We start from the raw sequence: 27183 nt of genomic DNA on the forward strand, positions 1-27183 counted from the left end.
GAGACAACGCAAATTGCCTCCAAACTGCTACATGGTGACAATGTGTCAGGTTGTACCGAAGGTTGACAGCGATGTATCTTAAATATGTATGTGGATCTTAAAGTGACTTTAAAATAGTTTAATCATTCTTTTCCTCTTGCTACATCTTGGTGCCACCTCAGCATGAGTTAGCTCATTTTGACAGCTTGCCTCAGAGAGTATTGGAGGGTGTTCTCTGGCCTGCTGGGATTTCCTGCATAGCTGCAGGGTGCACCACCTTGATCTGATGGAGGTGTTTGTGCCCCTGGCATAAAGGAGGTAGCGTGCCAGGAACTTTGAAATATCTTGAGCTGACAATCCCTGGGGGCTTGGTGGTCTCCCCTCCTCCTTATCAATGTACAATGGCACCTACCTCACCCATTGTGGCGAGAAAATTCAAACTCCCTTATCTCCCCTTTTTCCTTCTGTGAAGGCAACCATACGCATTCACACTGGAGTCATGACATCAGAGACTTAAATGTTGAATGGCAGAGATTTGGTATTAAGAGGGTTCTGAATGGAAGGTGGCTCAATGTCAAAAAGCTACAGTGATACTAAAAAATAAAGTATTTTATGATGTGCATGCCCTGCTCTACTCGTGAAATACTCAGTCCAAAGCCACAGTGTTCTTGAGCCATGCAACTCCTTGGTGAAAAGCTGTCAGATCTGTATGTTCTTCAGGTAGTGAAGAACAGTCATTGTAGCTCCTTTTAAGTTTTCAGTGTAAATGTCTCAGTGGGAATTGGAATTGAAGTGACAAACTTTGATTGCAAGTGGTATTTGATGAAGATGCTCAATCTCTTGAGTCTCAGTCCTCTGAAATGGCAATGTTACAATGCTAAATGGCATTCATAGGGCCATGAAGCATTGAGTAGACAACTTTCAAGTGACCCTTTCGAGGCATCACTAAAGCTTGGTGCTACTCTGCCTAGTCTATAATATCTCTGGGGTGTGTGGAGGTGATAAGCAAATTGACAGTCCTGGGCTAAAGAGAGTGAAGTGCAGTCCAGGTAAGCATGTACCAAGAACGTGACACCCAGAAGCATAACATCCTGCCAACTGCTCGTAACATTTGGCCTTTAGCCCACATAAGGCACAGAATGAACTGAGAAAAACTTCAACACACAAGGAACCTCACCCTAATCCCAAGATGAAGTTCCTCCTGCTTTCGGACTGCCTCAACGATTAGGCTGAAAAATCAAGATCCCACCCTTTGTTTTGGTTATTTGTATGAAAAGCCTTCTAAATCTGAGACATTCCAGACGCTCAAACATGAATCTATCTTTTCCTTGATCACTTAATATTATATGTCCACAGTTAAAAATCACACAACACCAGATTATAGTCCAACAGGTTTAATTGGAAGCACACTAGCTTTCGGAACGACGTTCCTTCATCAGGTGATAGGGGAGGGCTCGATCGTAACACAGAATTTATAGCAAACATTTGCATTGTGATGTAACTGAAATTATACATTGAAAAATTGATTGTCTGTTAAGCCTTTCATCTGTTAGAATACAGTGATAGTTTCACTTCTTTCAGGTGTAAATTACAAAACCCTTCTTTTTAAAGTTGCATTCTCGGGTTAGCTGCTAACAATGGTGATAGCTAGACAATATGTTGAAGGTGTTAGCCCCCTGTATTCTCTGTATATGACCTGATGTTTAGATTGATTCTAATCTAATAAGTGAGATCACAGTGTTTTACATAAATTCCTGCAGTTTTTGAGCTCAGAGTTCTACATGAATGTATGCAGTTTTTGAGCAAAGTGCAATGTAACTCTGCAATATAAATTCACCCCACAAAATATATGTGTGCATGTGGGTCTTTGTCTGTGTATGTGTCTGTCTGTCTGGGGTGGGGGTTGTGAGTGTGAGAAAGTGTGTGTGTGTGTAGTGGGTGCAGAGTGTCTTAAGTCTGTGAGGGGGTGCATGTGTGAGCGTGTGAGTGTGTGTCTATAACGGCATGTGTGGGTGTCCGTGTGTATGTGAAAGTGTGTGTGTGTGTGTGTGTGTGTGTGTGTGTGTGTGTGTGTGTAGTGCAATGGTGATCACCTGTAATGTGACAAGAACCCAAGGTCCTGGTTGAGGCCCTCCCTATGGGAACCGAACTTAACTATCAGCCTCTGCTCGGCCACTTTTCTCTGCTGCCTGTCCTGAAGTCCACCTTGGAGGATGGTCACCCAAAGGTCCGAGGCTGAATGTCCTGGACCACTGAAGTGTTCCCCAACTGGGAGGGAACCCTCCTGTCTGTTGATTGTTCTGTGGTGCCCATTCATCCGTTGTCGTAGCCTTTGTTCGGTTTCCCCAATGTACCATGCCTCCGGGCATCCTTGCCCACAACGTATAAGATAGGCAACGTTGGCTGAGTCACATGAGTAACTGCCATGTACAAGGTGGGAGGTGTTCCCACGCGTAATAGTGGTATCTATGTCCACAATCTGACACGTCTTGCAGCATCCACCGTGACAGGGTTGTATGGAGTTGTCCTGAGAGCCGGGCATTGCTACGAACAATGACCTGTTTGAGGTTTGGCAGTTGTTTAAAGGCAAGTAGTGGAGGTGTGGGGAAGGTCTTGGTGAGGTGCTCATCCTCATTGATAATGTGTTGCAGGTCACGAAGAACATGGTGTAATTTTTCAGCCCCTGGCTGAAAGGCTTAACAGACAATCAATTTTTCAATGTATAATTTCAGTTACATCACATTGCAAATTTTTGCTATAAATTCTGTGTTACAATCGAGCCCTCCACTATCACCTGATGAAGGTGCGTCGCTCTGAAAGCTAGTGTACTTCCAATTAAACCTGTTGGACTATAACCTGGTGTTGTGTGATTTTTAACTGTGTACACCCCAGTCCAACACCGGTATCTCCAAATCATGACTATTATACGTCCATTTATTGTGCATTTTCACTATTTTTTGTTTTACTTGAAAGTATGCAAAATATGCTTACCTGCATCGCTGTGGTACACTTCAACTGGGTATCAAATGTCGGTAAGCAGCCAAATCAGAACATGGGGAGAAATTGCAAACCACAGGAGTATCACCGTGAAAGAGCATATTGAAAAAAATGAAAACTTACTTTACCAGAATGTATTGTTTTTTTCAAAAGAATTCATTTAGCCATTTGCTATTATTTAGTAGCATTAAATTGGAATACATCACCCATGAACTTAATGAAATCTCTCCCTGGATTTAATTATCTCAAATTATTAGTGTGTGCCTTTGAATGACTCTCAAGCTGCAATTTTGAACAAAGCTTTGTTAACTTGGGTGTAATCATTCTGTAAACATTATCATCAGCTTTAAAGACACGCTCCACAATTAGCCAAAGAAACAATTAATTATGTTATCAAGCTGCAATGAATTTAATCTGAAATAGTTTGTACAGTTAGGAAGTTGTGATATATTTGCAAAACACCTATAAATACTATATGTCAAGTTTAATGTAGCTAAAAAAAGTATCTGGTCTACTCCCACTAAACAAATGGTTTCTTTATTTCAATTAATACATACTCCAAAAAGAAACCATAAAATGTACGACAATGCAAATATGTTAATCAAAATTAGGGGCAAACTTCCAGCTTTATCACAAGGACACTACAATGCCAATGAATTGCCCTAAAATAAAATCTCTATGACTTCAGTGGAGAAGAAGGCAATTTACTGTTTCATTATTTTTGTGAAAGGTCCTTAAAAGAAATAGATATCATTAAGAATGGATGGGAAGAAATTAGCTTTTAAAGCATTACATACATTGGGTTGGGATATCTGTTTGGCATGGACAGGTTGGACCGAAGGGTCTGTTTCTATGCTGTACATCTCTAGGACTCTATGACTCTATAAGTGCAGATATTTTGTAGAGTTTGTATGACCAGAAGTTATAAGGTGAGAAGCAGCTGCGGAAAGAATTTGAAAAACAAAGATGAGAATTTTAAAAATCTAATTATTTCTTAACAGAGAACCAATATTGTTCAACGGGATAATGGGTGAATGGGGCTTGACTGCCTTAAGATTTGGAAAGTGAAGAAGGGAGGCCAGTCAAAAATGTGCTGGAATAATAGGACAGCATGGTGGCTCAGTGGTTAGCACTGCTGCCTCATAGCGACAGCGTTCGATTCCAACCGCAGGCGACTGTCTGTGTGGAGTTTGCACATTCTCCCAGAGTCTGCGTGGGTTTCCTCCCACAATCCAAAAGTATGCAGGTTAGGTGAATTGGCTATGCTAAATTGCCCAGTGTTCGGGGATGTGTAGGTTAGGTGCATTAATCAGGGGTAAATGTAGGATAATAGGGTAATGGTGGGTTACTCTTCGGAGGGTCAGTGTGGACTTGTTGGTCCTAATCGTCTGTTTCCACATTGTAGAGAGTCTATGATAATCAAGTTCAAAGTTAACTAAGCATGGATGAGGTTTTTAGCAATAAATGAGCTAGCGTCGGGCTGGAGGAAAACAATTTTATGAAAATGAAAACAAGCAGATATTGTAATGGCGTGGATGTGCGATTGTGAGCTTACTTTGGGTTCAGTATGACAATAATGTTGCTAAGTGGTATTATTGCTGAACTCATAACCCAGATAATGAACCAGATTCATAATCCACTACAGTAGTTCGCGGAATTAAAGATCTAATGGAGACCAAGAAACTATTGTTGCTGTAAAAACCAATCTGTTCACTTGTGTCCTTTAGGGAGGCAAATCTGTTATCCTTATCTGGTCTGGTATACAAGTGACTCCAAGACCACAGGAATATAGTTGACTCCTAACTGTCTTGTGAAACAGCCTAGCTGGCTACTCAGTTATATCAAACTCTAAATATTCTCAAAGAAATTAAACAGAGGACGACCTGGCACTGACCCAGGCCCTTGAAACAATAACAGTAAACTCGGCCCTATCCAGCTTACATTGAGGACACTATCCAGCTAAAGGAGATAAATTCAAACAGATCTAGCCATTCAAGACTGGGCATCGAGAAGGAAATAGGATCAAGGTAGCCGCATATTCGAGTTCAGATAAATCATGTTGCATCAGGCAGATAAGAAGGAAGCAATAGATGAGTATTTGATTTTCTAGAAAAAGGTAGCACATAAAAGGTTATGTGAGAGCTTGTTATGTTGGGGGTGATATACTACCATAGATAAGAGATTGGACAACTAACAGGAAAGAGAGAAGGATATTCCAAACTGGAATCATTGAGATGCCATGGGGATAAGTGCTGTGGTCTCTACTGCCTCAATCATATTAATGATTAAAATAAATTATCCAGTATATTCAAGTCAAACACAAGCTGTAAGGAGGATATAAAACGTTTGCAAAGGGATACCATTCAGTTAAACAAAGGGACAAAATGTTGACAGATAGAATATATGGGAAAATGTGATGCCCAATTTGTTGGGGGGCGAGGGGGGTGGGAGGAGAACAGAAAAGCATAATATTATTTTAATAAAGAAAGACTGCAGAATTCTATGGTAGGAAAGGATGTTGATGTTTCATACATGAATCATAAAGGTGAGCATGTAGGGGGAGCAAGTTCATTGGGAAGGCAAATGTAATTTAGGTTTCATTACAATTATACAGAGTAACCTTAAGACCACAGCAAGAGAACTCTATCCAGTTCCGGTCTCGTTATATAAAGAGGCAGTTCAGAGAAATTGCACTCAATCAATTTTGAATGAAAGGGTCGACTTATGAGGAAGGGTTGAGCGAGTTATGCATGCTGACACTGGGGGGAGATCATATCAAAATATTTCTATGGGGACTTGACAGAGTCAAGCTGAGAGGAAGCTTTCTTTGTGATTACAGAAGATGGATCTGTCTGTATCAACTTCCTAAAGTGAACTTTAATATGTTACTTGAAGTATCCTTTGCCAGTTAACCCATGCTTAATTTGCACTTATTTTGATATAAATCTGAATCAAAGTCACACCAATGAAATCTTGCTAGCAATTTATCTTTGAGGGTTATTTGGAAATCTTGGTTCACAGATTCCCTAAAGGAGATTATAACAATGTTATTAATGATGCAGGCTCCAATTCTAAAAGTTATCACTACAAAACTGCCCCCTGGTGGGACTGCCTTTTTTTTTGTTCCTAATGTTTTCTCAAATCTTGCATACGGAGTAATGAATATGCTGTTTATGCAGTTATTAAATAGTCTCCTAACGTTTGAAACACAAACAACCTTACAATGTACTGGAAGGGAAACATTAAATCATTAACAGTATTATGATCAATCCAAATTCAAACTTTGAAATTAGCTTATGAACAAGAGGACACAATTTCTCTCAGATAGTATCTCATGAAGCTCAGGAAATTTGAATGGATATCACAGTGAACACCAGTACCTGTAGGACCCAAGCGCTCAAATTCAAGGTTACCAAAACATAAGGAATCTGCTAACGAAGACTTCTCAAAAATTCTGCACACCAGGTGGATGGTTCAAAGTTTCATGTATCACTCACTCACTCACAATAGAATAAATTTTATAATATCTCTGCATATCTCTGTTTCAGCACAGGGCACTTTCAGACTACAACTTATATTTAGAAACATTGCCCTCATATCTGTTATTTCAAAGCACTCAATTGCAAACAATCACTTCTTTACATCCAAGGTAAGTTTCAGGTTGGCCTTCATTGACTAATTACAATTTGAGACAGACATTATTATTTTGTGGTATTAAGCAGCTGTCATTCAGTGGGACTGGAGGTATGTACGTTAGTATTGTGCATTGTTATCTGAATACTAGGTACCCAACAATCCGTTCTCAAAAAAAGTGCAAGTCACCACATTATAGCATTTTCTAGCTGTTTCTTGTATTCTTTGATGGTAATGTACAAAGACATAGAGCTATACAGTATAGAAATAGACCCTTCAGTCCACTTGTCCATGCTGGCAGGGATCAGAAGTTAATCTGATCGCATTTGCCAGCATTGGCCCATATCCCTCCAAACACTTCCTATTCATATACCCATCAAGATGCCTTTTAAATGTTGTAATTCTACCAGCCTCCATCACTTCCCCTTGCAGCTCATTTGATACATGCACCACCCTCTGCGTGCAAGTTGCCTCTTAGATCCTTTTTAAATCTTTTCCCTCCCACCTTAAATCTATGCCCTCTAGTTTGGGACTCCCTCTATCCTTCGACCTTGGCCAGTCACCTTATCCATTCCCCTCATGATTTTATAAACCTCAAGAGGGTCACCCCTCAGCCTCTGACACTCCAGGAAACATAGCCCCAGCATATTCATCTTGTCCCCATAGCATAAACCCTGCAACCCCAACATTCTTTTAAATCTTTTCTGAACCCTTTCAGGTTTAACAATATCTTACCTATAGCAAGGAGAGCAGAATTGAATGCAGTATTCCAAAAGTGGCCTGACCAATGTCCTATACAGTTACAACACAACATCCTAACTCCTGTACTCAATGCATTGACCAATGGCACCATCATTACGCTGTCTACCTGTGACTCAATCCTCAAAAAACTGGACCCCAAGGTCTCTTTGTTTAGCAACATTGCCTAGGACTCTACCATTAAGTGTATAAGTCCTGCCCTGATTTGCCTTTCCAAAATACAACACCTCCCAATTATCTAAATTAAACTCCATCTGCCAATCAACCCATCTGCCCATCTATTCAAGGTCCCATTGTACTGAGACCAACTTCTTCACTGTCTACTACACCACCAATTTTGGTGTCATTTGCAAACTAACCAACCATTCCTCCTATATTCACATCCAAATCATTTACATGAATGGCAAAAAGCAGTGGACGCAGCACCAATCCTTGCAGCACATCACTGCGCACAGGCCTCCAGTCTAAATCCAACCCTCCACTACCACCCTCTGTCTCCTACCTTCAAGCCAATTTGAATCCAAATGGCTAGCTGTCTCTGTATTCCATGTGATCTAACCTTGCTAACCAGTCTACCATGTAGAACCTTGTCAAAAGCCTTGCTGAAGTCCATATAGACAATATCTACCACTCTGCCTTCATCAATGTTCGTTGTTACTTCTTCACAAAACTTAGTCAAGTTACTGAGACACAATTTCCCACACACAAAACCATGTTGACTATCTCCAATTATCCTTGTTTTTCAAAATACATGTAAATCCTGTCCCTCAGAACCCCCTCCAACAACTTTCCCACCACTGACATCAGGCTCACCAGTCTTTAACTCCCTTGCTTTTCCTTATCACCCTTCTCAAATAACGGATATTAAGTGACATTAGCCACCCTTCAGTTTTCTGGCACCTCACCCATGGGTATCAATGATACAAATATCTCTTAAAGGGGCCCAGCAATCACTTCCCTAGGTTTCCACAATTCTAGGGTACTCCTGATTAGGGCTGAAAATGTGTTGCTGGTTAAAGCACAGCAGGTTAGGCAGCATCCAAGGAACAGGAAATTCGACGTTTCGGGCCAGAGCCCTTCATCAGGAAATGCAGACCTCACTTTTTACTCCTGATTAGGTCAAGGATTTATCCACTTTACATGTTTTAATGAACATCCTCTTCTGTAGTACAGACATTTTTCAAGGTATCACTACTTATTTCTCCAAGTCATCTGGTTTTCATGTCTTTCTCCACAGTAAATACTGATGCAAAATACTAATTTAGTATCTCACCCTTCTCCTGTGGTTTCATACATAGATGGCCTTGTTGATCTTCAAGGAGGCTCTGTTCTCTCCCTAGTTACTCTTTTACCTTTAATGTATTCATAGAATCTCTTTAAAGATTCTCTTTAACCCTATTTGTCAAAGCTATTTCTTGTCCCCCTTTGGACCTCCCGCTTTCCCTCGAGTAGACTCCCAAAGTCCTTACATTTGTTGAGGGATTCACTCGATCCCACCTGTCTATACTTGGCATATGCCTTCTTTTTCTTGACCAGAGTCTCAATGTCTCTAGTCATCCAGCATTCCCTATATTTACTGTCCTTGTCCTTCAGACTAACAGCAATATACTGTCTCTGGACTGTCATTATCTGATTTTTGAAGGCCTCCCACTTTCTAACTGTTCCTTTACCTCATTCCAATCAACTTTGAAAAGTCCGTGCCTAATACCACCAAAACTGGGCTTAGTCCAAGTTCAAAGTTTAACTTTCAGATTAAGCCTATTCTTTTCCATAACTATTTTAAAACTAATTGAATTATGATCACTGGCCCCAAAGTGCTTCCCCACTGTTACCTCAGTCACTTGCCTTATTTCCTAAAAGGTCAAGTTTTCTAGTAGGTACATCCACAAACTGAAAAAGAAAATTTTCTTGTATACACTTAATATATTCCTCCCTAACCAAGTCCTTAACACTATGGCAGCCCTAGTCTATGTTTGGAAAGTTCAAACCCTCTACCATTACAAACTTCTCGTTCTTAAAGACATCAGATTTCCTTACAATTTTGTTTCTCAATTTCCCATTGACTATCGGGGTGGTGGTGGGAGGCCTATAATTCCAATAAGGTGACCATTCCCTTCTTATTTTTCAGTTCCACCCAAATAACATCACTGGGCGCACTAACAGGAATATGCTTCCTAAGTGCAGCCGTATCCCTCACCAAAAATGCCACTCCTTCTCCTCTCTCACCTCCGTTTCTATCCTTCCTATAGCATCTATAACCTGGAACATTAAACTGCCTTTCCCTGACCCAATTTCTGTAATAACTATATCCCAATCCCATGCTCCCAACATCCCTTGAGTTCATCTGCCTTACCTATCAGGCTCTTGCATTGAAATAAGTGCAGTTTAATTTATGAGTCTTACATCGTCCTCTACCTTACTCTTGCCTTCCTGGACTAGTTGACTTGCTCCTCTTCTCAACTGTATCATCATCAATACAGAACAATGTTTTGGGGAAAAACACCAACATTTATTAAAAATAATTAACCTAGCCAACATAGTCCACCTTTTTTTGGAAAAAAAGAATGTCTACATTAGAAACATGGGAGTAGCATGCCATTCAACATTTCTATCTGCCTCTGGCATTCAGAAGCCTAAAGATTCATTACCCTAATGAAATTCGTCATCTCATTGCGAAATGGATTGCCTTTATTTTCTGTCCCTTGATTCCAAATATCCAAGGCAAGGGAAAACTGCAACTACATCTAGCCCCTTACAAATTTTTAGCATTTCAATAAGATCACCTTCATGCATCTAAACTCTTGAGCATACAGGTCCAGTTTCCTCAATCTCTCCTCTAAGGACATTCCTGAACTTTTACAGCACTGCCTCAAAGGAAAATATATTCCCCTTTAGTTCAGAGGACAAAGATTCCCCACACTCACCTTATGCACTGTCTCACTCGATATGGTAGTGACACATATTTACTCCTGTAATCATTAAGTAGGAAAATCAGACAACGCTTATTGTAGTTTTGAACAAATATTCCAAACATTGAGGGGTCAAAATTATTTTTGAAGTTGCAAGTTAAACTGGGCTGCTAATAAATAAATTTCCATTCAGATTTGTGGGCATAATTATACAAGAATACAAATCCTCCTTGAGCACAGAAGAGACCCTTTGGGCCATCAAGTCTCTATAACAATTCAAATGTCTTCACAAGCAGGCAATATTATGGAAAGCTCAAATACAAGTTTGCTGTCAAAACAGCAAAAAATGATATCGAGACCCAATTCTTTTGCCATTGGTGGCACAATTAGTTAGCACACAAATGGGCAGAATCCAAAAGTGGAAAGATGCTGAATTAACTTCTGTACTTTTGTTTAACCAAAATCCATTTCTGCTCTCACAAAGCATCAGACATCCATTGATGACACCTGTTAGGGGAAGAAGTGAAAAATTGGAGGTATAGTTGTTGAACTGCTCTTGCATGTTTAGCTTAGCTGAGATGTCGTATTAGCAAGGAACTGCAGACTGTTAGCCACGTTCCAGAGGTGCATATTCCTAAAAGTAGTTTAACAGAAGCAAAACTAGGAAGAGTGTAATAGCAACAAGAAATGCTTCTTTGTTATCAATCTAAATAAGAGTAAGGTGTTGCCCCCTAATCATTTAACTGTTCAGAATAAGGCTACCATTTTAACATCTAATTAAAGGGCTTGCTTTAGTAAAGACCATTTTTGTTTAGGAACACAACAAATCCTGTCGCCAAAGTTTCCTACTTAAGAAATGAGTTGTAGGACAATTATGGTCTTTTATATAAATAACAGAAACAACTTCTAGCGAGGGGTACCATGAAACTTAGGTTTCAAAGAATATCATGAAACCTGAAAGCAAGTCATAACTTTTAACCTATTCCTAACATCTACTCTTCAACATCATTATCATTCAGTACCTGTATCATGCAGCATGACTATCCTCAGCAGCCTTACATAAAATTCATATGAATGGAACAAGAATGAGCCTTAGTGTCCATTTTTTAGTTCTCAGAAATATTTCAAAATGTTCGCAGCTTATAGTCTATGGTACATTCCTAAGATCCCTGACAAGTATTTTGTTCGAAATAGGGTGCAGGGATTCTTTGCTGCCTGAAGGAAACAAGTGGTACATTTAAACAACATGCCAAAATAAACATTGAGACATTGAAGTCTGTACCATTTCATGTAGTTAGAAGAGAAATATATGATGTTCAATTATCTGCACAAAATAAAATAAATAACAACACATGGGCACAATCCTAAGTTTATACAGAACATTGTAGTTTAATCAGAAAACATGTAAAGAAGGAAAAGGAAAATAGTCAACTGATGTCAGTGATTGGAGATAACCAGTTATTAAAATGATCTGGATAATCAAGGAAATATTATTCTTTACTGATCTGCATTGAGAAGTAATTTTCCAGATCTTATCAACAACTTAATATACCTGAAATTGAAACAGACTTTACATTTTAGTGCTTCACGTGTACTATAGGCCTTGATACTCATTTTAGTATTGCCTGAGTTCCAGGCACTACCACAAGTTTCTACCAGTAATTGAGAGTAAAAGGTTCTAAAGGTTTCTGGTGGGAGAAAAAAATACCTAAGTAAAAGCACAGGTCGGCTAAGAAAGACTAATGGAATCAAGGACATTAAAAACTGCAAAAGTAAACAAGTATAATTTTATTATTTCCTCAACAGATCACTTCACTTATCCTGTAAGAATCAAAATTATTGTTCTTTCAGAATTCGTATGTCTGCCTTGCTAATAGTGGACACAAATGTTTAAAGTAAGTTTTAGGCTTTAGCCTGCAACAGTGGTTGAGTTCTAAATAAAAATAACCAAACGACATCAAACCCAGTCAACTATGACACAATTGGTACAACTCAGTTGAGTCAGTTGCTTGAGAGTTCGAGGATCATTTCAAAGACTGCCCATAAAATTCTGAGTAGACATTTCCACATTGAGGTTCTGCTGCAATGTTTGAGGTGCAGTCTTTTGAATGAGAAATTAAAGCAAGCACCATCTTCCCTTTAAAGTGGTAGTAAAAGATCCCATGCTACTATTTCTGGTGTTATGTGCAATATTTATTCTCAATCAACATTACCAAAAAGACATTAGCTGGTCACTATTAAAGTGTTGTTTCTGGGACCCTGTTGTGAGCAAGTTGCTGTTGCATTTCCTACATTACAACAGTGTAACACTTCAGAAAGTACTTCATTAACAGGATAAGGATTTGGCAATTCCAGAAACCATGAAAGGTGATAGTTAAATGCAAGTTTTGCCTTTCTATTCGACCATGAAAACTACTATTTATGTTTTTGTAGTTATCAGCATTTGATCAGTTTAATTAAAATAAACAAATTCAAGATCCAATCATTAGCCACATTTTGTTTTCCACACACAATTCTTCGCTTAAAATTGTTTACATGTATCAACAAGTAAATCAAAATACAATAACTTTTGGATTAGTTTTTTCACCACTGAAATATCTTCCTATGTACACATCATCTTTCACACAATTCAAATGTTTACAAAATTAGTCACAGCAAAATATTTTCATTTGGAATATAAAATATTACTTCTCCCACCACCCAGATTTAATCTGATTGACTTGGTTGTAGTTATGTTCCTGTTTACAGTAAACATACATTTATTCAATGCCACTATCAATACTGAATAAAGGAAAAACCCCATCAGTCTTTTTCAAATGGCAAAAGAATTTCTGCACCCAGTTTTAAAAGAGAACTATAGCTCAAATGCAATAGCTTCCTTTAAAAAGACTTCATACTTTTACATCAGAGGATAATTTCATTTACAATTTTAATGCAGGAAATTACTGAACATAAAAGCAATGTTTTGATGTCTATATTGTATTTCACATTGCTTAAGTGAAAATGACAACTTTACTTGATAATTTGTGACGTATATGTAGTGCGAAGCATTTTCAATTCATTACGGAACTGCAAAAAGTGTGTAAACTGAAAATGTTTTTTAAAAATGCAATATCCTGCCTTCAGTGGAGGGTGCGCAGGTCTCAAAATCCAAGTTAGTCAGTTACTAATTAAGAAAGAAGTTACAACATCAAAGATGCAACTATCACATCATGAAGCAGTTATAAGGGTCCAATTCATTTCTGGGGATAATTCAATTGACGTTTAAATAGGATTCAGACTCTGCATTTAACTCCAAAAGCACATCTTTAAATAGCTAATCAATTCTAGCTACCATGTTTCATATTGTCAACATACTCAATATTCAGAACTTTGATCTACTATACTGCAAACATTGTTAAGCAAACATATATTAATCATTAATTTTTAAATTTACATTATGCACAAGATAATCTCTCAAACTTCAAAAAAGAAATGGATTATTTTATCCAATTAAGTTCTTTTTTCTGGAATTTCTTTCAAATCAAAAATACATGATTTGAAAATTAAAAATTGAATAAAATAAGGAAATGTGAATTTTGCATTACTAATTTCACTGTAGTTTTTTTATGATTTAGGAAACGGCTTGTTTGATTCAGTCAAATGTACACTGCAGCAAAGAGTTGACAGTTCGCTGACTAAACAGCATGTACGACAAGTTATTCGAACTAACCTACATCAGTTGTCTACTACAACACAATAATGTAACAATTAAATCCAATCTTCAAAATGGCAAAGACTGGTGAAAATTAGCTGTTATTTCTGCTGATAAAATATCTGTAGTGGATACTTAGTCCACAGCTTGGGTATAGAGTGGTGAAATAGTTCAGTGGATGTTTAAATTGGTCAGGAATAAACAAGATGTAGCCTTTTATGGAATGGATTTTTGCTTTGTAACTCTTGATCAAATGTACACTATTATGCCTCATCCACAAACAATGTATGCTAACCCTAACTCACAAATAAATGGTCTCTCTTATGTACATATTTTAAGAGTTGGTGTTTAGAGATAGCAATGCACACAAGCACATCTTGCACATCACAGCATAATGCTGACGGCAAAAACACTGATGACACAATACATGGTCCTGTTTTCCCATCTCACGGTACAGCTTCCTGCAAATGCAAAACACATATTAATCTATATAAATTTATGCAGGGTTCTAAAATATCACAGCTTATGATACCATAAACTTTATAAGCCAATTACACCACTTTATACTTTGAGTTCATGAATGGAAAAGATATATGGTAAACTCTTGCTTTCAAAATACAGTAGACAATTCAGTTGGATAGGGTGAAAGGGCTGTATATTTTTAAAGAGATGATCTGCTAGGGACACATACCAAAGGTCGATCCTTGACTTATTGTGTCTAATCAATTACAACTTACATATGACAATTTTTTTCTTGTTTTAGCAACATATTCAACTCTCAAGAAACAGAAAAACTGAATTTCACACTGAAGCAAAATGTCACCAGATTGAAACTGATGAATGTCAGAACAATCAGTGGCCTGAATTAACTCTCTTCTACTTTCATGCACAATGTTATAATGTGGTATTCAAACCAACACATCAGACATTCTATTATTTAATGGAATCATTAGACTTTGCTATGAAATATATTACTTTCAATTAAGGCACCAATTTTTAAATAGATACTCTACTTTTAGATATGTTTGTAAAAAATTCTAAATATTAAGAAGGAAAGACTTACCATCAGTGTTGCTATCCCAGTAACATGAACTTGCTGTGTGGAGACCAGCTCCACTTTTCTGCATTATCGCACAAGTCACTAGAATTATCAAAATATAATTCAGTGAGAATGCTTTTTCAGAGTAACAAACATATAAATTAGAGAATGCTGCTTTTATCTAAACGCTAGGTTTCTGCCCTAATTTGGAAAGTTGGCGCCCTGACAAGCTGTGTATTTATTGCCGTCCTTGGTGGCCTTGTAAATTTTTTTGTGGATTTTATTCCTGAACAACTGGCAGTGATTTGATATAACTGAGTGGTTTGTTAGATCACAAGAGTCAATCATCTTGGCAAAAGAGCTATTATAAAATATGGAGGTCAGACTGGATAAGGTCACAGTATAGATGTCCTTCCTGATTGTGAAATTATAGGATATTAATGAAAACCAGTCACTTTTACCAATTTTTTTCCCAGAGTTCTGTTGATCAGAATTCAAAATTCTCAAACTACCATAGTGGGATTGCAACAAGCAGCCTTTGGATTATTATTTAGAAACATAATTACAAAACCTATTTCTTTCAAAACAACTCAAAAATGGGAAAACATCTCAAAGTGTTCAACAATGTGCAGGGAATTTATAGAAGTTCAGTTTATTTTAACAAGACATTTGCAGTTGTAATGTTGAGAGTAACCAATGAAGGTAACAGCTGACATGAGGATTAGAAAACCTCGACCACTATTTGTTGCGAGACATAACCAAGTACTGAAATCCAACACCCAGATCTTACATCAAATTGAATCTCTCAAAAAACAGTACTGCAAGTCACAGAATTATCTTTCCATACAGGATAAGCAATGGGTCTTAAAAGTAAAACAACTGGAAGTTTATTGAATCATTAGAGACTGGGGAAAGCTCTCCAATTTCAGTCTTTCATGAAACAATCCTTTAAAATATAACTTCAAGCAGTTACTAAACAAACACCAGTTTTACTTTATTTATCTCATTCAGGTCAGAAATTCAATAAAGCACCAAGGTAAATTCACATTTATTCCATGCTGATTTCATTCCTGATGAAGGGCTCTGGCCCGAAACATCAAATTTCCTGTTCCTTGGATGCTGCCTAACCTGCTGTGCTTTAACCAGCAGCACATTTTCAGCTCTGATCTCCAGCATCTGCAGACCTCACTTTTTACTCACATTTATTCCATACCAACATGACCAAAGTACACTGAATGATGATTTGGAGATGCCGGTGTTGGACCGGGATGTACAAAGTTAAAAATCATACAACACCAGGTTATAGTCCAAGAAGTTCAACTGGAAGCACTAGCTTTCGGAGCGCTGCTCCTTCATCAGGAGCAAGTTGTGGAGGACACAATTATAAGTCAGAATTCATAGCAAAAGTTTACAGTGTGATGTAACTGAAGTTATACATTGAAAAATACCTTGATCTTTTGTTAAGTCTCTCACCTGTTAGAATACCATGATAGCTTCACTTCTTTCATATGTAAATCACAAAACTGTTTTTTAAAAAAGTTAAAGCTAACCTGAGAACGTAACTTTTAAAAAAGGTTTTGTGATTTACATATGAAAGAAGTGAAACCAACATGGCCATTCTAGCAAGGTATTTTTCAAATATATAATTTCAGTTACATTATACTGTAAACTTTTGCTATAAATTCTGTGTCTTACAATTATGTCCTCCACAACCACTTGAAGGAGCAGTGCTCAGAAAGCTAGTGCTTCCAATTAAACCTGTTGGACTATAATCTGGTGTTGTGCGATTTTTAACTTTGTACACCCTGAATGATTACACCCTAGTACTGTACAGAAGTGTAACTGAAAATTAGCTACCAAATCAAAGGTGAACTATCAAACCAACTACTCTATGTACAAATATTACAAAATTTATTTAATGCTCATCTCAATTCGGTCTCATCTTTCTTCAACAGACAGCCATTAAAAAATCATGAATGTCAAACCAGGAACAGTAGCAGGAAAGAAAATACGAGTAAACTTCTTTTCAGAGTTTGAGCCTCACACAGTACTAAGACATTCTTATCCTGAATCCTTCCCTCTACTTCAAGGTGATGTAGCAAAGTAAACAAACCTTATCAGCTTAACAACAATTTGTACCTCTGAAATTATTTTTTACTTTATTACAGAATACTCACCAATGTATTTAAACGGTTTTCCCATTTTAACCAAATGCATCAGGGATTGTTCAACTACAGCTGCAGTCCACTGATTGATCTTGCTGTGATTATAATCAACCCCTCCAATAATATTGTCAACGCACTGAAAATAAATCACTGAAATTAACTGCATATTTATGGCTTAAACATTTCTGCTAATATGCTTTATGTTTTTTGCAGGTTTTAATTCAATACAGAATAGTGACAGTCTGTTCAGATTAAGATTCCATTTCAAGGACAAAGGGGAAAATTAAGTTGACTGACAGAACTACACAGTATTATTAAATAGCCACAATAAGAAAGGCTACCAAGGAAGTTCTACATCAGATACTGAGGAAGGCAGCATTGTATACATTGCATCACCCCAAACACACCAATGTTCCTTACAATTATTCCAGTTTTTCAAATCTTCACTAACACATCAAGAAATACATCGACCTGTTCTCGAGAGACAATGAACAAAACATGCTAACCAAATACCAGATTTATCAGTCACTGATTCAAGCCCATTCCATCTGGTTGGCATGTTTTAATTTGCAGTAATTTCCTAATTATAAATGTCATTTAAAAGGACACTGAGGTCTCCAAAAATCACATTTTCTTCAACAGAATTTGAAGACTTTTAAATATGCGAACTCAAAATCCCTCAGGTACACAATGAAATTAGGAATACTCACGGTGGCACAGTGGTTAGCATTGCTGCATCACAGCGCCTGACACCCGGGTTCAATTCCCGACTCAGGCGACTGACTGTGTGGAGTTTGCACGTTCTCCCCGTGTCTGTGTGGGTTTCCTCCGGGTGCTCCGGTTTCCTCCCACAGTCACAAAGATGTGCGGGTCAGGTGAATTGGCCATGCTAAATTGCCCATAGTGTTAGGTAAGGGGTAAATGTAGGGGTATGGGTGGGTTGCGCTTCAGGGGGTTGGTGTGGACTTATTGGGCCAAAGGGCCTGTTTCCACACTGTAAGTAATCTAATCTAATCTAAAAAAAACCCTTGAAGAACCAGTTACATCTTATTCAACCAATGTCCCATTGTTGATCCAGGAGACTGGAGTTCAAGTTCCACCTACTCCAACAGCGTGTAACAACATCCCTGAAAAGGCAGATTAGAAAAATCTAGAATGCTAAGCCAAGTACAGATTGCCTTATCAAACAGAGCATTATTTACAGACAGTTTTCATTTTCAGAAGGGTAGCTACATCTCAGGACAGCATCACAGACACCCAATATTATTTTATTTCTAAATTCACCTACTGTATTTTAATACAGCCACTTGCAATGAATATAACCTTACCTCTTTGACAATATTGCTGGTTTCATCTGCATTGAAGGAAATCTGCGAACAAACATTTCACTGGTAAATGTGACATCAGAAAAGTTACACATTACTAGCAATCTCAATTACCTAAAAGCGATCAAAGATAATTTGGGGCACGGGGGAACAACCAGGACATGCTGGGGAGGAGAGGGACATGAAGGGGTAATGAGATTGTGCCACAGGGAGGGTGGGGGAAGAGACTGTTGAGGATTGGAGTTTTTTTTAAGATTACTTACTGTGTGGAAACAGGCCCTTCAGCCCAACAAGTCAACACTGACCTTCCAAAGAGCAACGTACCCATACCCACGCATTTACCCCTTTACCTAACACTACGGGAAATTTAGCATGGCCAATCACCTAACCTGCACATTTTTGGACTGTGAAAGGAAACCGTAGCACCCTGAGGAAACCCATGAGGAGAATGAGCAAACTTCACACATACAGCTGCCTGAGGTGGGAACTGAACCCAGGTCCCTGGAGCTGCCTCAGCATGCTAACCACTGTGCCACTGCACCACCCTAATATTACTGAAGTTCTTTTTGGCTTTATCTGCTTGTGGTTGAATGTAGAATTAAAGGGAGTTAACTTTTAGATTCCTTACAGTGTGGAAACAGGCCCTTTGGCCCAACCAGTCTGAAGAGTAACCCACCCAGACCCATTTCCCACTGACGAACGCATCTAACACTATGGGTAATTTAGCATGGCCAATTCACCTAACCTGCACATCTTTGGACATTGGGAGGAAATTCACACAGACACAGAGAGAATGTGCAAATGCCACACAGGTGGAATCGAACCTAGGACCCTGATGCTGTGAGGCAGCAGTGCTAACCACTGAGCCACCAGTTGGGAGGGTTGGTTGGTTGGAAGGAAAGGGTTTTGGGGTTGGGTCGAGATGGGGAAAGATTTGAGGCGGTGAGGACGAGAGTGTTTCTGAGGAGTGGGGAAGGTTGTGTCTGGCGGGCTGGGGAGTGGGGAAGGTTCTGGCTGGGGTGGGATGTGTTTGTGTGGGGTGAGAAAGCTTGTGGCTGGTAGGATGGGGACTGTGTCTGGCGCGGGGAGGCCTTGGCACAGGGCAGGGAGAGTTGGTGGAAGAGTGGGGGCGTGGGGCGATGGCAGGGGATGGGGGGGGTGGGGTGTTGGCGGGGGATCGGGGGGGTGTTGGCGGGGGATCGGGGGGGTGTTGGCGGGGGATCGGGGGGGTGTTGGCGGGGGATCGGGGGGGTGTTGGCGGGGGATCGGGGGGGTGTTGGCGGGGGATCGGGGGGGGTGTTGGCGGGGGATCGGGGGGGGTGTTGGCGGGGGATCGGGGGGGTGTTGGCGGGGGATCGGGGGGGTGTTGGCGGGGGATCGGGGGGTGTTGGCGGGGGATCGGGGGGGGTGTTGGCGGGGGATCGGGCGGGTGTTGGCGGGGGATCGGGCGGGTGTTGGCGGGGGATCGGGCGGGTGTTGGCGGGGGATCGGGCGGGTGTTGGCGGGGGATCGGGGGGTGTTGGCGGGGGATCGGGGGGGTGTTGGCGGGGGATCGGGGGGGTGTTGGCGGGGGATCGGGGGGGTGTTGGCGGGGGATCGGGGGGTGTTGGCGGGGGATCTGGGGGTGTTGACGGGGAATGGGGGTGTTGGCGGGGGATCAGGGGGTGTTGGCGGGGGATGGGGGTGTTGGTGCAGGGTGAGGGAGTGTTGGTGCAGGATGGGGTGTGTTGGTGGAGGGGTGGGGGAAGTATTGGTGTGGGATGGGAAGGTGTTGGTGTGGGACGGGAAGGTGTTGGTGTGGGACGGGGATGGGGGAATGTTGGTGTGGGGTGGGGGAGTGTCAGTGTGGTGTGGGATGTGGGTGTTGGTTGGGGAGTGTTGGTGTTGGGGTGGGGGAGCATCGAGGTGGGGGTGGGGGCGGAGGAGCGTCGAGGTGGGGGGTGGGGGAGCATCAGGGTGAGGGTGGGAGAGCGTCGGTGGGGGGGGTGTTCGTGTGGTGTGGAAAGAGGGTGTTGGGGTGGGGGAGTGTTGGGGGGGTGTGGGAGTGGGATGGGGGACTGTTAGTGTGGGGTGGGGGTGGGGGAGTGTTAGTGTGGGGGAGTGCAAGTGTGGGGGTGGGGGAGTGTTAGTGTGGGGGAGTGTTAGTGTGGGGGTGGGGGAGTGTTAGTGTGGGGGAGTGCAAGTGTGGGGGTGGGGGAGTGCTAGTGTGGGGGTGGGGGAGTGTTAGTGTGGGGGAGTGCAAGTGTGGGGGTGGGGGAGTGTTAGTGTGGGGGAGTGTTAGTGTGGGGGTGGGGGAGTGTTAGTGTGGGGGAGTGTTAGTGTGGGGGTGGGGGAGTGTTAGTGTGGGGGTGGGGGAGTGTTAGTGTGGGGATGGGGGAGTGTTGGGGGGGTGGGGGTGTGTTAGTGTGGGGGTGGGGGAGTGTTAGTGTGGGGGAGTGCAAGTGTGGGGGTGGGGGAGTGTTAGTGTGGGGATGGGGTAGTGTTAGTGTAAGGGTGGGGGAGTGTTAGTGTGGGGGTGGGGGAGTGTTAGTGTGGGGGTGGGGGAGTGTTAGTGTGGGGGTGGGGGAGTGTTGGGGGGGTGGGGGTGTGTTAGTGTGGGGGTGGGGGAGTGTTGGGGGGGTGGGGGTGTGTTAGTGTGGGGGTGGGGGAGTGTTAGTGTGGGGGTGGGGGAGTGGGGGAGTGTTGGGGGCGTGGGGGTGTGTTAGTGTGGGGGTGTGTTAGTGTGGGGGTGGGGGAGTGTTGGGGGGGTGGGGGTGTGTTAGTGTGGGGGTGGGGGAGTGTTGGGGGGGTGGGGATGTTAGTGTGGGGGTGGGGGAGTGTTGGGGGGGGGGTTTGTACGTGAGGAGGTGAGACAAGAGATTGTCAGGCGCCGACATTTTCGTGGTGATAATGAGAATGGTGATGACAGCCACCGCCCTAAGCGACGTCGACCTCGGCTTCAAGTGACTCTCAGCTACTCCGGCTTCACTGAGACATCACCGAGCCGGCCATCAACGCGATTGCAGCTCACCTCCTCCCCGGCCGGATACTCCTCCATCCTCAGGATCACTATGTGCCCCCGGAGCCGCTGCCTCTCCCTGTCACCGCCACCTGACGTCGGCCTGCAACATAGATTGGTGACGTAAGGCCTATCTGGAGGACCGCTCACTGCGCCCCCTGGAGCCCGGGAGGATCTCTCACTCCCGCCCCCTGGTGCCCGGGAGGACCGCTCACTGCGCCCCCTGGAGCCCGGGAGGATCTCTCACTCCCGCCCCCTGGAGCCCGGATTGGCCGCTCACTGCGCCCCCTGGAGCCCGGGAGGCTCTCTCACTCCCGCCCCCTGGAGCCCGGGAGGATCTCTCACTCCCGCCCATGGAGCCCGGGATGACCGATCACTGCGCCCCCTGGAGCCCGGGAGGATCTCTCGCTCTTGTCCACTGGAGACTGGGAGGATCTCTCACTCCCGTTCCCTGGAGAATGGGAGGACCGCTGACTGCGCCCCCTGGAGGTTGGGAGGACTGCTCACAGCGCCCCCGGAGACTGAGCGGACCGCTCACTCCCGCCCCCTGGTGCCCGGGAGGACCGCTCACTGCGCCCCCTGGAGCCCGGGAGGATCTCTCACTCCCGCCCCCTGGAGCCCGGATTGGCCGCTCACTGCGCCCCCTGGAGCCCGGGAGGCTCTCTCACTCCCGCCCCCTGGAGCCCGGGAGGATCTCTCACTCCCGCCCATGGAGCCCGGGATGACCGATCACTGCGCCCCCTGGAGCCCGGGAGGATCTCTCGCTCTTGTCCACTGGAGACTGGGAGGATCTCTCACTCCCGTTCCCTGGAGAATGGGAGGACCGCTGACTGCGCCCCCTGGAGGTTGGGAGGACTGCTCACAGCGCCCCCGGAGACTGAGCGGACCGCTCACTCCCGCCCCCTGGCGGTCGCAGGGAGTGGCAGCTCAAAATTTAAAAATCGACGACAGGAAATTTGAGAAAGTGAGGCCTGTGGATGGTGGAGTTCAGAACTGAGAGTGCGGTGCTAGAAAAGCACAGGCAGCATCCGAGGAGCAGGAGAATCGACGTTGCCAGCAAAAACCCTTCATCAGGAATGAGGCTTGTGGGCCAGTGGGGGGGGGATGTTGAGAGATAAATGGGTTGGGAAGTTGTCTGGGTATGGATATACAGATGAGTGTGTGGGGATGATGGTGACAGGTCGGAGTGGAGGGTGGAGCGGATAGGTGCGAAGGAAGATGGACAGCGGTACCGAGTTGGAGGGTTGGATGTGAGATAAAGTGGGGGGAGATGGGGAAACTGGTGAAATCCACATTGATCCCATGCAGTTGGAGGGTCCCAAGGCAGAAGCTGAGCCATTCTTCCTCCAGTTGTCGGGTGGCTAGGGTTTGGCGGTGGCTGAGGCCTCGGACCTGCATGTCCATGGTGGTGTGGGAGGAGGAGTCGAAGTGGTCAGCCACAGGGCAGTCCGGTTGGTTGGTGTCTGTGTCCAAGGGATGATCCCTGAAGCGTTCTGCAAGTTGGCGTCCTGTCTTCCCAATGTAGAGGAGACCACATCGAGAGCAATATCTGAGGTGCTGGGATGTGCAGGAAAATCTCTGCCGATGTAAAAAGATCCTTTGGGGCCTTGGATTGAGGTGAGGGGGAGGGAGGTGTGGGCACAGGTTTTTACACCTTTTGTGGCAGCAAGGGAACGTACTGGGAGCAGAGAGTGTGTTCCTCTGCCTCCACCGTATCTGTTCTAGTGGACCAGATCAGATATGGTGGAGGAACACACTCTCTGCACCCAAAGGAACATCACAGATGCCCTCCTATTTCAAGGACCGCAATTTCCCCTTCAATTTGGTCAACAATACCCTCCAGTGCATCTCCTCCACTTCCTGCACCTCTGCCCTTGAACCCCACCCCTCCAACCACAACAAGATTGGAAATCGCTCCCACTTCCCCCCCAAGTCCTCACCTTCTGCCATTTCCACCACCTACAGCCAGACCCCACCAATAGAGATATATTTCTCTCCCCACGCCTATCTGCATTCCACAGAGACCATTCCCTCCGTGACTCCTTTTTTAGGCTCATGACCCCCACCAACACACTCTCCATCTTCCTTCCCACCTATTCGATCCACCCTCTTCTCTGACCTATCACCATTACCCCCACCTGCGTCTACCTATTGCCTTCCAAGCCACCTTTCCTCCAGCTCCACCCCTGCCTCCTATTTATCTCTCAGCCCCCTTCCCTGCACCCACATTCCTGATGATGGGCTTATGCCCGAAATGTCAACTCCTGCTGTGATTTTCCAGTGCCACACTTTTCAACTGCAGAAACCTAGAAGTGAAAAATGATTCTGAAACAAAGCAGCAAATCTCAGGCACGATATGTTTTTCATTTGTTCACAGGATGTGTACACCATTTGCTTTCATAGAATTCCGACAGTGTCGAAGCAGGCCCTTCGGTCCAACAAGTCCACACTGACCCTCCAAGGGGTATCCCACCCAAATCCATTCCCCTACTCTATCACCCCAACTAACACATCCCTGAACACTATGGCAATTTAACATTGCCAATTCACCTAACCTGCACGTCTCTGGACTATGGGAGGAAACCGACACAGACATGTGAAGAATGTGCAAACTTCAGACAGATAGTCGGCCGAGGCTGCAATTGAACCTGGATCCCTGGCACTGTGAGAGAGCAGTGCTAACCACCGAGCTACCGTGCTGCCCCATTTGCCAGCATTTATCAATCTGTTGCCCTCGGGAAAGTGGTGGTGAGCTGCCTTCTTGAACCTTTGCAGGACATGTGCGGTAGGGTAGACCCACAATAGGAATTCCAAGATTTAGACCAAAGGACAGTGAAGGAACAGAGATATATTTCCAAATCAGGATAGCGAGTGGCTTGAAGGGAAGCTTACAAGTTGTGCAGTAGCTAAGTATCTCCTGCTGTTGTCCTTTGAGATGTAGTGGTTGAGGACTTGGAGGGTACTGTCTTAAGGATTTTTGATAAATTTCTGCAGGATGTTGTGTAGGCAGTCACACTGCTGCCTCTGAGCCATCGGTGGTGGGGGGAATGGGTGTTTGTGGACGAAGCACCAATCCAGTGGACTGCTTTATCCTTGATACTTCTTAAGTGTGGTTGGAACTGCACTTATCCAAGCAAGTGTGGAGTATTTCGTCAGACTCCTGATTTATATCTCGTCGGTGGAGGACAAGCATTGGGAAGTCTAGAGGCGAGTTACTGGCTACAGGATACCTAGCCTCTGGCCTGTTCTTGTAGTTATTGTATTTATGTGGCTTGTCTAGCTCAGTTTCTTGTCAACGGTAATAACAGGATGGTGACAGTGAGGTTTCAGTGATGGTAATTTTATTGAATGTTAAAGGATGATGATTAGATTCTCTCTAGAAATAGTGAGTGCCTGGCAATTGTCATAGAGTCGTAGAGATACACAGCACAGAAGCAGAACCTTCGGTCCAACTTGTCCATGCTGGCCAGAAAACCTAAATTAATCTGGTCTCATTTGCCAGCACTTTAAATCCCATATCCATTTAAATCATTCTTATTCATGTACCCATCCAGGTGCCTTTTAAATGTTTTAATTGCACCAGCCTCCACCACTTCCTCTGGCAGCTCATTCCATACATGCACGACCCTTTGGGTGAAAAAGTTGCCCCTCAGGTCCCTTTTAAGTTTTCCCCCTTCTCACCCTAAACCTATGCTGTCTAGTGCTAGACTCTCCTAACCTAGAGAAAAGACATAGAACATAGAATGTTACAACGCAGTACAGGCCCTTCGATTCTCGATGTTGTGCCGACCTCTGAAAATAATCTGATGCCCATCTAACCTACACTATTCCATCATTATCCATGTGTATGTCCAATACCCATTTAAATGCCCTTAACGTCAGCGAGTCTACTTTCTTCCAGGTACTTTGGTTTCCTCCCACAGTCCAAAGATGTGCAGGCTTGATGGATTAGCCACGGGAAATGCAGGGTTATGGGGTACAGGCATGGGTCTGGGTGGGTTGCTCTTTGAAGGGTCAGTGTGGACTCGATGGGCCAAATGGCCTACTGCCACACTGTAGGGATACAATGATTCTATAAAAAAGCAAGTGTAAAAAGGAAATGCAAATTGACTCATTCCTTTAAAGCCACACCTATACTGTTGGAGAACTTAATATTTACACTTTGCATTTTGATGTTTTCCATCATTAATTGACTGTTTATCACATTTCGAAGAAATGAACTGGACTGGTGCGCATTTCCAGGGTAAAAATGTACCACTTTTTTTCTGCAGATCCAAACTAAACTGGTCTTCAAATTAGAGAGTCAACTGAAATGGAAATGAAAAGATTTATGTTTTGCAAAACATTATCTACCACAAACTCCAAGTGTTCCCAGGTGAATCAAATTTGTCTCACAGCCTATCAATTCATGGTTTCAGGCCAGTTCTATACTATAAACTGTTTGTCATTTATTCTTGTATACATGGGTAGATGTGGCATAGCTTGCTTATATTCATCTTTCTAACAGATTTAAGTCTCCTGTTAACATCCATTAGTTCAAATCAAATCATACACTATCGTACTGTGTATTCTGGACTGGTGATTCTAAAATTGATTACTGTATTTAAAAATGTAACATTATGTCATTTCTTAAAGGGTGCCAAATGACAATTGACTGCATGATTATAATGTGTTGAAGAGTCATAGAGCTTCAGTCCAACCAGTCCATGCTGAACATAATCCCAAACTAAACTAGTCCCACATCCCTGATCCTGGCCCATATCCCTCCTAATCTTTCCTATTCATGTACTTTTCTAAATGCCTTTTAAACATTGCAATTTTAAACACATCCACCACTTCCTCAGGAAGATCATTCCACATTCGAACCACCCTCAGTGTACATTTGCCTCTCATGTCTTTTTTAACTCTCTCCTCTCACTTTAAAAATGTATCCCCTAGTCTTGAAATCCCCCATCCTAAGGAAAAGACAACTACCATTAACTTTATCTACATCCCTCATTATTTTATAAACTTCTTAAGATCGCTCCTCAACCTCCTATGCTCCAGTGAAAAAAGTCCCAGCCTTTCTTTATAATTCAGGCCTTTCATACCCAGCGACACCTTGGTAAATCTCTTTTGAATCTCCTCTGGCTTAATATCTTTCCTATAACTGGGCGACCAAAACTGGACACAGTATTCCAGAAGGAGTCTCACTAATGTCCTGTACAATCTTAACATGACTTCCCAACTCCTATACTCAAAGGATTGAGCAATGAAGACAAGTATGCCAAGTGCCTTTTTAACCACCCCACCTATATGTGATGCAAACGTCAAAGAATTATGTACCTGAACCCTCTGTTCTACAACATTACAAATCATCTATCTTAATTTATTTTCTAAATGTCAGGATCTTCTCCTTAGTTTCAATGAGAACCAATACCTTTTAACCAGCATTTTCTGAAAATACTGGTCTTATATTTAATCATGGTATACAAACAAAACTGAAGCTATCTTTATATCATAGGTAGGTCTGTAAGATTGCAGCATAGGCTATAATAATAGACTAGCATGGGTTTCGCCTACATAAGCAAATACATTTAAATTTGTGATCTCTTTTTATTCAACTGGGCAGAAACATACCACTGAATCTCTGTGTACTTGATATCATGTCTATTTCAGGCAGATAATGTACTGTAATCATCTCTG

The 27183-nt window shown here is 42.7% G+C and overlaps 1 protein-coding gene across 1 annotated transcript; it reads right to left on the reverse strand.

Annotated features, from left to right (window-relative positions):
• Nucleotides 1-11695: 11695 nt before the first annotated feature.
• On the reverse strand, nt 11696-21637 carry dynlt3 (dynein light chain Tctex-type 3). The gene is made up of 5 exons (XM_060833041.1): nt 21511-21637; nt 18504-18545; nt 17188-17311; nt 15035-15112; nt 11696-14432 (listed from the first exon to the last, which is right to left on the reverse strand). Exons 1-5 carry the CDS (start codon nt 21535-21537, stop codon nt 14356-14358), a joined length of 348 nt encoding a protein of 115 aa, XP_060689024.1. The 5' UTR covers nt 21538-21637; the 3' UTR covers nt 11696-14355.
• Nucleotides 21638-27183: the final 5546 nt, after the last annotated feature.

The sequence above is a fragment of the Hemiscyllium ocellatum genome, chromosome 12, assembly GCF_020745735.1.
Source record: "Hemiscyllium ocellatum isolate sHemOce1 chromosome 12, sHemOce1.pat.X.cur, whole genome shotgun sequence".
NCBI classification, from domain to species: domain Eukaryota; kingdom Metazoa; phylum Chordata; class Chondrichthyes; order Orectolobiformes; family Hemiscylliidae; genus Hemiscyllium; species Hemiscyllium ocellatum.

Coding starts and splice junctions, on each gene's coding strand:
- dynlt3 (XM_060833041.1), bottom strand. CDS start 21,537: ATGGAGGAGTATCCGGCCGGGGAGGAG. Junction 18,546..21,510: donor AGTATCCGGCCGGGGAGGAG/GTGAGCTGCAAT, acceptor GTTTGTTCGCAG/ATTTCCTTCAATGCAGATGA. Junction 14,433..15,034: donor CTGGGATAGCAACACTGATG/GTAAGTCTTTCC, acceptor TTGCATTTGCAG/GAAGCTGTACCGTGAGATGG.